The sequence below is a fragment of the Mus musculus genome, chromosome 15 (genome assembly GCF_000001635.26).
Source record: "Mus musculus strain C57BL/6J chromosome 15, GRCm38.p6 C57BL/6J".
NCBI classification, from domain to species: domain Eukaryota; kingdom Metazoa; phylum Chordata; class Mammalia; order Rodentia; family Muridae; genus Mus; species Mus musculus.
Genome location: NC_000081.6, coordinates 98,924,076 through 98,934,950, shown reverse-complemented (window position 1 = coordinate 98,934,950; position 10,875 = coordinate 98,924,076). Strand labels below are relative to the sequence as shown.

General features: G+C 48.1%; 1 protein-coding gene and 1 long non-coding RNA gene across 7 annotated transcripts in view; one reads left to right on the top strand and one right to left on the bottom strand.

The window, feature by feature from the left end:
• The window catches only part of Gm41396, a 25,703-nt gene that overhangs the window by 8,721 nt on the left and 6,107 nt on the right, over positions 1-10,875 (bottom strand). For 4 of the 6 annotated variants that reach the window (XR_001781764.2, XR_003951476.1, XR_003951473.1 and 1 more), the window contains one exon: positions 125-1,390. This is a non-coding gene — a long non-coding RNA (predicted gene, 41396). The remainder of the gene's footprint in view (positions 1-124; positions 1,391-10,875) is intronic. The other 2 variants (XR_003951475.1, XR_001781765.1) reach the window with 2 other exon arrangements.
• Tuba1b (tubulin, alpha 1B) lies at positions 561-3,522 on the top strand. The gene is made up of 4 exons (NM_011654.2): positions 561-618; positions 1,756-1,978; positions 2,111-2,259; positions 2,389-3,522. The coding sequence occupies exons 1-4, from the start codon at positions 616-618 to the stop codon at positions 3,367-3,369; spliced, it is 1,356 nt and encodes a 451-aa protein (NP_035784.1). The 5' UTR covers positions 561-615; the 3' UTR covers positions 3,370-3,522.

Here is a 10,875-nt window from a genome sequence, read left to right as displayed (position 1 = left end):
GTACTCGATACCCTTAGATTTGGGAATGAGCCGTTACAATGTATCAAGTATGGCTACTCGCCTTCATAAGGTTAAATACAGAATGCACAGCCTTAAAAGAAGCGAGGAGCAAGGTAAAACTCACTCATCCAGCGTGGCCACGTGAATATGATCAATTGAGCTATCTGGATCACAAGCATATTGGGATGCTGCTTCACCTCTAAAACAGCGGACATGCCAAGTCCCAGGGCTCGCCCACATGGAGCGATTCTCCTCTGGTTGCCTCTGCGACAGTACCCGTTGCCGCCCCGCATTGCAGCGGCGCGCCCCTGTCTGCAGCATGGCGCGCGCCCCGGCGGCGGCCCCGCCCCGCGCGCGGGCCCACGCAGGGAGGGGGCTCCGAGGCGAGCCCGCCTCTGCGGCGGTCAGGCCGGGCGCCCAGTGGACGCGGCTGGCCCGGGGAGGGGCCGTGACCAGCGACCGCGCCCGCCCCTCCCCAGCTGCTACTTAAGAGGCTCGGAGCGGGCGCCTCCGCCTCATTGCGTTACTTACCTCGACTCTTAGTTGTCGGGAACGGTAACCGAGACCCGGTGTCTGCTTCTATCTCTCACCCTCGCCTTCTAACCCGTTGCTATCATGGTGAGTGGGGATCGGTGTGTGGGGCGGAGGAGTGATGGAGGGGAGGAAGAAGCTCGCTCGGGGCTGTGATCGAGGGGGGCGAGTGCGAGAAAGCTTGGGGCCCATGCTGCTGGGGGCGTCCCTGGTTTGGGGAAAAGGGGCGCACTCGGATCTTACTGGAACCCGGTCTCCAATTATCACACCCTGCACGGAACGTGCAGCATGGCGCGTTCAGATTGCACTCTTCCCGCTCGGGCCCTTCCCCCATCCTTCCCTTGCTTGCTGCTTTTCGGGCACGCGCGCAGATTTTCCCCGCCCTCACTTTCTCTATCCTGCGAAAAGGCGGGGGCGGGAAGGCGCCGGACACAAGGCGCATGCGCAACCGTTACATTCCCGCCTGAGAGCGGCGGGAACAGCCTCCGCAGTGTGCGCGTGCGCGCTGAGACGCTGCGGGTTTAATTCGTTTAGGGTGTGTCTCCAGTTGGATCCTTGTTTTGAGCTCAGGGTCTAACGCAGGATCTCTACCATTTTAACTCAGCTATTACCGAGTTGCGGTCTCACCCGCGACCTTTTTGCTTTTAATGAAAGCCATAAGAAATACGGGGAATATTTCCTCGACTATAGTCCACAAACCTTAGTTATCCAAAAGCAAGAAGGTCGACTATCTCGATATAGAAATTTGTGTGGTATCAGATGATGACAGTGAAGTGTTTTGAGGGAACAGAAATCGGATCTCGGCAGTTGATAATCCCTTGCTGAATCAGGACATATGTAGAACAGCAGAGCTCTGTACCTACAAATAGACGAAGTTAAGACCATCAGCCTGCAGGCTGCTCCAGGTGCATGCTCTAACACTGCTCCTTTACCACATTCTGAAGAGCCCCTGTCCCTTGACCCCGAAGCTGGGCCCCTCCCCTCCCTGCTCCAGCCACGTGCTTCCTGTGCCTAAAATTGTTCCAAGATATGGACACCAGAGCAAAAACAGAGTTCAGAGGGTAGATGAAAGGCCTTTGTATATTGGTTTTCAAAAAGAGAAGGCAGTAGTCACACCTAGGTGTGGAACATGCAGAACTTGTCACATAGTGCCACTAAGAACTCCAGTTACTTTGCAACATTGCTAATAGATTTTTTTTTTTTTCTTTTCCTTCCCTACCACAGCGTGAGTGCATCTCCATCCACGTTGGCCAGGCTGGTGTCCAGATCGGCAATGCCTGCTGGGAGCTCTACTGCCTGGAACATGGCATCCAGCCTGATGGCCAGATGCCAAGTGACAAGACCATTGGGGGAGGAGATGACTCCTTCAACACCTTCTTCAGTGAGACAGGAGCTGGCAAGCATGTGCCCCGGGCAGTGTTCGTAGACCTGGAACCCACGGTCATCGGTAAGCTGGCTGGGGGCTTCCCCAGGCATTCCTTCTTGGTCACATACTCAGAATCTCTCTCCAGACCCAGAAGGGTGAGTGAGCTTGTGTGTGTCCTCGGTGGCCGATGGCTGATGTCTTCTCCCTTTGCAGATGAAGTTCGCACCGGCACCTACCGCCAGCTCTTCCATCCTGAGCAGCTCATCACAGGCAAGGAGGATGCTGCCAATAACTATGCCCGTGGCCACTACACCATTGGCAAGGAGATCATTGACCTTGTCCTGGACAGGATTCGCAAGCTGGTAAATGCCATATATGGATGGGTTTAAAATGCAGTGGGAGGGTGTCTTGGTTCCCAATCTAAAGGAATTGCAAATAGTGCTAAGTTTATGCCCTCCTAATAAAACATTACATTTCCTTTTCTCCCACAGGCTGACCAGTGCACAGGTCTCCAGGGCTTCTTGGTTTTCCACAGCTTTGGTGGGGGAACTGGCTCTGGCTTCACCTCCCTGCTGATGGAGCGGCTCTCTGTGGATTACGGAAAGAAGTCCAAGCTGGAGTTCTCCATTTACCCAGCCCCCCAGGTTTCCACTGCTGTGGTTGAGCCCTACAATTCCATCCTCACCACCCACACCACCCTGGAGCACTCTGATTGTGCCTTCATGGTAGACAATGAGGCCATCTATGACATCTGTCGTAGAAACCTCGACATTGAGCGCCCAACCTACACCAACCTTAACCGCCTTATTAGCCAGATTGTGTCTTCCATCACTGCTTCCCTCAGATTTGATGGGGCCCTGAATGTTGATCTGACAGAATTCCAGACCAACCTGGTACCCTACCCTCGCATCCACTTCCCTCTGGCCACTTATGCCCCTGTCATCTCTGCTGAGAAAGCCTACCATGAGCAGCTTTCTGTAGCAGAGATCACCAATGCCTGCTTTGAGCCAGCCAACCAGATGGTGAAATGTGACCCTCGCCATGGTAAATACATGGCTTGCTGCCTGCTATACCGTGGTGATGTGGTTCCCAAAGATGTCAATGCTGCCATTGCCACCATCAAGACCAAGCGCAGCATCCAGTTTGTAGACTGGTGCCCCACTGGCTTCAAGGTTGGCATTAATTACCAGCCTCCCACTGTGGTACCCGGTGGTGACCTGGCCAAGGTGCAGAGAGCTGTGTGCATGCTGAGCAACACCACAGCCATTGCTGAGGCCTGGGCTCGCCTAGATCACAAGTTTGATCTGATGTATGCCAAGCGTGCCTTTGTGCACTGGTATGTGGGTGAGGGCATGGAGGAGGGTGAGTTCTCTGAGGCCCGTGAGGACATGGCTGCCCTAGAGAAGGATTATGAGGAGGTTGGTGTGGATTCTGTGGAAGGCGAGGGGGAGGAAGAAGGAGAGGAGTACTAAGTCCATTCCTTGAGCCCCCTGTGTCGTCAAACTGCTCCAGTATTAGTTGCAGGCACTGATGCTTCTGTGCTGTTTCCATTCTGTGATCATGTCTTCTCCATGTTGTACCTCTTAAGTTTTCCATGATGTCTCAAAGTAAAAGCTTTAAGAAAAGAGTTTTGTTTCTGGATACTTTGTTTCAGATCCTGTAGCTCAGATGAGCCTAGGCCTGCCTCGCTAATTGCAATCCCCTGTGATAGTCATTATAGGTAACCGCTCAGCTGATTCATTGCCTCTTGGGTACTAGGGGAGCACTAGACTGAGAAAGTCTGTATGGCATGGGAGCTTTGCTTGACTCCACGCTACCTAAAATACTTGCCAAGATGTCAAGTGATCCTTAAGGCTGGTTGTGCACTTACTTCCATTGAGGCCAGGCTGACACAGGGCATGGAGGGTGTGTTGTTTGAACTGCAAATATCTTGAGAGTGGTATGAATTCCAATTAGCCCTGATTCCAGTTTGAGGATTGGGGTCTACCAAAAGGCATGAAGTCTAAGAGTTTTTGTCCCTTACTGCTAAGGTAAAGTCTACAGGGGTGACAGTTAACTGGTCATTTCCTACTAGGAAAGAGCCAAAGGAAGAGTACACTGTCTACAGGATGTGGGAACACTGGTAAATGATAAAAGTACTCCCATTTATACCACTATGAGGATATTTGGTACTTGGGATTGAACAAAGGGCCCCAGACATGAAAGACAAGTGATAAACCTGCTGTTATACTCTACTTATTTTGCGATGTCTTAGTTATCTATGCTGGTCTTGTTATCCATTTTGGTATGTAGCCCAGGGTTGCTTCTGCCTCCCAAGTGTGGGATTAGAGGCCAAAAATAAAAGCTGGATGACCAGGAATACAAGGCCAGCCTGAGCTGTAATGACCCTGTCCCAAGAAAAGCAAGCAAACTAGGTATTTGGCTTATGCTGAATATTCGGAGGAAGATGCCCTTGTGCTTGCTAACCAGCAAGTCTGACCCAGTCTAAATCCCACTTCGGACTGAGAGACTTTGTCTCAAAAACCATTGTACAAAAACCAAGGTAGAGGCTAACAAATGACCTAGTAGAGGACCCAAGTTCACCCAAGCACCCACATCTAGTTATTTTACTAGCTCCAGCTCCAGGGAGATCTGGTCCCTATGCCTTCTGGAGGCTGCAAATTCTCCACATGTGTACATATAATAAGTCTAAAGCACCCAAAACAAGGTGGACAATGCCTGTGAAACAACATTGGGGTGACCTCTGGCCACACATGTGCACAGTTTTGTATGAGCATGCACGAGTTCACACACAGATACAGAACGTCTTCACAAGAGAGATTGTGCCAGGTGTGGTGGCACACACTTTTAATCTCAGCGTGCAAGAGGCAGGGGCAGGTGAATCTCTTGAGTTCAAGGCAGTCCTCTGTGAGTTCCGAGTTCCGGGACCACATAGACCCTGTCGTAAAGCAACACCTTTGGGGATGCAGAAGTGCATCTGTAGCTTAGTTTGTGGGATGTTTGCCCAGCATTCATGAAGCCTTGGGTTTGAGCCCCAACACTGCATTCATCCTGGCATGGTGGCTGAGGCCTATAATCTCAGGACTCAAGGTGGAGGCAGGAGGATCAGGCAGAAGTTGATCAGGGTGCAGTGCCTGGCGACGATGCCTGTGACCCAGAGGAGGCTGAAAAATTATTAAATCTTGATTTTCCCTCTTAAGCCCGGTTTGTTGTAGTTACCATTTTGAGGTTTTGTTTTTTGTTTTTTTTTCATGATAGGGTTTCTCTGTGTGTAGCCCTAGCTGTCCAGCTCTGTAGTAGACCAGGCTAGCCTAGAGCTGAGAGAGATCCTGCCTCTGCCTCTGCCTCTGCCTCTGCCTCTGCCTCTGCCTCAGGCTAGATGCTGGGATTATAGGCATCTGCCACTACACCCTGGCTTTTTTTTTTTTTTTTTTAATTTATGGCAGTCCTTCTGCCTCAGCTTCCCAAATACTAGGATTACAGGAAAGTACAAGTGTTCGTGGCCATCTTAAGATCTTTATTGTTTATAGTCAATGTGCATTTTAAAGGTTTGTAAAACTCCCACATTCTCCTTCCAGCTCACATCCTCTTTAAGCAGCCTCTGGAGAAGGGGAGTCCTGAGGGGTTGGGGTCAGAGAGAGACTTGGCTCTTGTTCCGTCCTGACGCTCCATCCCCTTCTGGGCCCATTTCTTCCTTTGCACTGTGGATTTCCATTGTGCTTTGCTCACAGGAGTTAACAGCACCCTGTCAGGCCCTGTAGCTGTGGAAGCCAGAGATGGTTCCCTTCTTCCAACATATGGATTGTGAGAATCAAACTTAGGTGATCGAACTTGGCATCTCATTAGCCTTAACATTTGCTAAAAACAAAACAAAAACAACAAACAAACAACAAAAACCACAGCCTGCTAAAATGCGTTCAGAGCTCAGCGTTCTTCACCTTCCGCCTAAGGTCATTGTTAAAGTGGGAGGACTCGGGTTACTCATCTCACAGATGACACATTTAATTGGCAAGCAAGGAAGATGATACCACAGCTTTGGGTCCAGGTTTAAATATTGCCTGTTAAAGGATTAGAGCGAATACGGGTCTTTCAGCCTTAAGGAGGTCCATGCTGTGATCCAGGGTAGACATTCAGGATTTCATCACGGAAGGCAGGAAGAACCTTTCAGTCTGAGACTGCGGAATGAGAAGACATCCACCCCTCCCATTCCCATAAAGTGCCTAGCAAATTCCTTAATGCCCTGCAGATGGCACCACCGACAAGGAGTTCTCTGTCCAGGAAAGCCAAGCCAAGCCAAGCCTTGGGAACTCAGCCTGCCCTTGCCATCACCTTGGAGGTAAGGCTCAAAAAAATGCAGCAAACAGGAAGTGACCCACGGGGCATGCCTAGCATTCACGGCTTGTCAAATTTTGTTTTGGCAGCTACTGGAGGAAGCCGTGCCTGGTGTTCCATCACAGTGAATGAAGCAACCTCATACCCAAGAAGTTTCTCGACCTGAGACCCAAACTCTCCACTCCTACTCCAGGACAATAGTAAAAAAAAAAAAGGGGGGGGGTATGTCGGACTTTTGAGATAGCATTGAAAATGTAAACGAGGAAAATACCTAATAAAAAAAATTAAAAGAAAAAAAGAAAAAAAAGGCATGGCTTCTGGGTCAACAGGAACTAAAGAAGAGAATGTGGCTATATTAACTAAACTAAACTAAACTCAATACTGATACAAAGAAATAATCACTAGGGCTGGAGAGATGGCTCAGAGGTTAAGAGCACTGGCTGCTCTTCCGGAGGTCCTGAGTTCAAATCCCAGAAACCACATGGTGGCTCACAACCATCTGTAATGGGATCCATCTGATGCCCTCTTCTGGGGTGCCTGAAGACAGCTATAATGTACTTATATAAATAAATAAATAAATAAATTATTCTAAAAAAAAAGTCATAGGTCATCTTTAAAAAAAAAAAGAAAGAAAGAAAAAAGAAATAGTCACTGGTGGTCATCTCCAGGCTGCTACTGTTGACACTGTGTTGCTAGAACTAGCTTCTTCCCCTCTGCCACTCTCAACTGACAGCTTGTGGATGCTGTGTTCCAGTGTTCAGAGGAAGAGTTTGAATGAGGAAGGCAGAGGTGCTGAGCAGTGGTGGTGTATGCCTTTTATCTCGGAATGTGAGAGGCAGAGGCAGGTGGATGGATCTCTGTGGATTCCAGATCTATGAGTTCCAGGACACCCAGGACTACACAGAGAAACTCCCTGTCTTGAAAACTGAAAAACGAAACAAAAAGTAAGAAAAGAAAGCAGAGTCATATCCCTCATCTTGTGTTCTTGTGCGCAGGAGTGTGTGTGTGTGTGTGTGTGTGTGTGTGTGTGTGAATGCTGGGCAATCATTCTGACAACTGAGCTACAGTCCCAGCCCTTCTTTGTCTTTTTATTGGCTCTGTGGATGAACTCAGGGCGTTGTGCATACCACGCAGGCACCCTTGCACTGAACCAAGTATGAAATGAAAGCAGGTTTCATCCAAATGGAGGTTTTCTTTAATATCCTTTTAAAGAAAAGGATTGTAAGCACTTTAATCGACTGAGGCAGGAGAGACAGGCTGAGAATCCTGGGACGGTGGAAAGCATGGACCTTCGTTCAGTGCTCACTGGTACTTTTTTTTCAGTTTTTGAGACAGGGTTTCTCTGCATAGCCCTGGCTGTCCTGGAACTCGCTCTCTAGACCAGGCTGGCCTTGAACTCAGAACCACCTGCCTCTGCTGCCTGAGTGCTGGGATTAAAGCTGTACTCTATCGCAACCACTCAGTGCTCAATGGTAGTTTTTGAAACTTAGAGAGGTAGAAATCCCTTTGGGGAATCTGGAGAGAGTGTGTTATCAAATTTGGGGTCACATCCTATGCCCCAAGTCAGGTGCCACCTGTCCTCAGTAGGCCAGTAAACATTAACAGCCATGTTAACAGTGGGAAGCCGAGTGAGGAGATTCATTCGGGGAGCTTTTGGCTAGTTTGGCTACACAGGAAGACCTATCACAGAAGGAAACGTAAGGTACTGGGCTTGCAGAGGGTTAAGTCACAGGTTGATGCCAGACTAGGCTATTTCTCCTAGATCTTCTAAGCTCTTTCTACTGCAGCTTGAATTTACACTGTACAGTTCTGACTTGACTAGCTGTATTGATACCTTTTTTTTTTCTTTTTTTTTTTTTATTTTTTTCTTTTTTCCTAGCCCTGGCTAGGGGGAATAACTATGTCACAAAGGTTGGATGGTTTCTCTGTGCAGCCCTGGCTGTCCTGGAAGTTGCTCTGTAGATCAGGCTAGCCTCGAACTCATAAAGATCTGCCTGTCTCTGCCTCCGAAGTATGAGTGCTGGGATTAAAGGTGTGTGCCACCACTGCCTAGCTCTAGCTCTGCATCATCATCATTATATCATCATTATCAAATTTTACTTTTGTTGGGTATGTAAGTTTGAAGCCAGCCTAGTCAACATGTTCTAGGCCAGCTAGAGTTACACGGTAACTCAAAACAAACAAACAAAGTGTGCATGCGCCTAAGGAAAGTCAGGCCAGAAGACGGCACTGGTTTTGCCTAGGACTAACGGTTACAGGTCGTGAGCTACCATGTAGGTGCTGGGAACTCGACCCAGGTCCTCTGCAAGAGCAACAAGTGCTCTCACCTGCTGAGCCATCTCTGTAGTCCTGGGCATTTTGCCTTCTAAAGTGCACTTCAGGCCAGATTGTAGTGTTATATTTCCATAATTCCAGCACTAGAGGCTAGCCTGAGTTACACAGCGAGACCTTGTCTCAAAATAAGTAAAACAGGCTCAAAATCAGTTCTCCGTAGATGTTCAATGTATACTCAGATTCCATAATAATTAGTGCCTGTGAGAGTCGGAGGCAGGAGGACCTCCATTCTTGCGCGCACCGGACTCGACCAGCAAGAACTACGCTGCAACAGGATCCTTCTGCACACGTTTATTGGGAGAGCTTGATTGCAGAGGCGAAAAGACTTCGAGCCCAGAACTGGTGCTGCTTTTATAGGCCTAGGAGAGGCGTGTCTCATACCCGGATTGGTTATGCACTAAGCCTCATTTGCATGTTCCTCATCTGATTGGCTACTCTCTCTTAGTACCTTACAGAACCTCATTATCATATCTCATTTGCATGTCTCACATCCGATTGGTTATACTCTCAGTACCTTACAGAACCTCATTATCATGCCTGGGCCAGGCAGTGTTTTTGCAAAAAACTTTCCTGCATATGTACACATTGGTTGTTTGTCCAATCTTATGCGTGGTGGCCAGCAGTAGTCAGTGCCACTCAGCAACGGCACATGTGGCTTCCCACACTCCATGAGTTTGAAGATGATAGCCTAGACTACATAGTTCATTTCTAACCAGCCTGGGCTATGGAGTACAGCCCTGACTTAAAACAAAAAAAGTGAGGTCTGGAGGGCTGGATTATAGATCAATGGTAGAGTGTTTACCTAGCATGTACTAGCAGGTCCTGGATTGGATCCCCAGCACAGGCAAAAAACAAACAAAAAATTCTGACTGGAAGGTGAGATAAAGTGTAGTATAGCTCAGAACAACAGACTAGTAGACTCAGAACCTAAATCTTTTGATTATTAATAATGCTGGCTATTTTTTTTCTTCCTATGTTTGCAAATGTTTGTCCTTGGGTATGTACAGCAGGTCAAAAGCTAAGAAAATCACTTAGTTCAAGACAAACATGATTCTCTAGAGAAGTCTATATGGGAGAAGGCCAGCAAATTAATATACGCAAGTTAAATCCAACTATGGCAACTTCTGATAACATGAAAAAACAGGTTGCTTGGGCTGGTGAAATGGCTTTAGCCTAAAGTGACAAATCTGAAGACTTGAGCATGAGTCTCAAGACCCACAAGATAGAAAGAGCCCAGTCCTGGAAGTTGTTCTTTGACCTCCATACATTACAGTGCCATGAATGTGCCTGGACATATATACAAAACAATTTAAAAATTAAAAAGTGGGTTGCTTTAGATAAGGTGGTGAGGGAGACGACCATGAACTGTAAAATTTAAACCAGGAGATAAATGGGTGAAAGATCAGACATTTCAAGGCCATCCTGGGTTAGGGAGCCAGCCAGGAGCGAGCTGGGAGTGATCTACAACAGATCCAGAGTCCTGAGGTCAGAAAGGGTGTGGAAAGGCCTCCTAAGGACTGAATAGAAGGCTGGAATGAGGACAACACCGGGTTACAGTAGAGAGGACCTAGATCTCAGATACAAAGTCTGAGCCAACAAAATAAATAGAAAATCTGGCAAGGTGTATGTGATGTGGGCTGTGGACCAGGGCACACATTCCAGCCCATCCAGAGAGCAGTAGATCTGCCCCTGATCTGGTGGTATATTGTTTGTTCTTTGGTTTTTGTTTTGTTGAGACAGGATTTTCTCTGTGTGGCACTGGCTATCCTGGAACTTGCCCTGTAGACCAGGGTAGCCTCCGACACAGATCTCTCTTTAAGAAACATTCTGGATCCCGGAGGTGGTGGTGCACACCTTTAATCCCAGCACTGGGGAGGCAGAGGCAGGTGGATTTCTGAGTTTGAGGCCAGCCTGGTCTACAGAGTGAGTTCCAGGACAGCCAAGGCTACACAGAGAAACCCTGTCTCAAAAAACCAAAAAGCGGGCTGGTGAGATGGCTCAGTGGGTAAGAGCACCCGACTGCTCTTCCGAAGGTCAGGAGTTCAAATCCCAGCAACCACATGGTGGCTCACAACCATCTGCAATGAGATCTTGTGCCCTCTTCTGGGGTGTCTGAAGACAGCTACAGTGTACTCATATATAATAAGTAAATCTTAAAAAAAAAAAAAAAAAAAAAGAAACATTCTGGGCTAATGTATATGTCAGCAGGGGAGTGCATGCAATATTTACTCAAAACTGTTTGTTCAATCTTCAGCATCTCACACACACACAGACACACGCAGACACACACGCACACAGACACAGACACACAC

Coding starts and splice junctions, on each gene's coding strand:
- Tuba1b (NM_011654.2), top strand. Junction 1,979..2,110: donor CCTGGAACCCACGGTCATCG/GTAAGCTGGCTG, acceptor CTCCCTTTGCAG/ATGAAGTTCGCACCGGCACC. Junction 2,260..2,388: donor TGGACAGGATTCGCAAGCTG/GTAAATGCCATA, acceptor TTTCTCCCACAG/GCTGACCAGTGCACAGGTCT.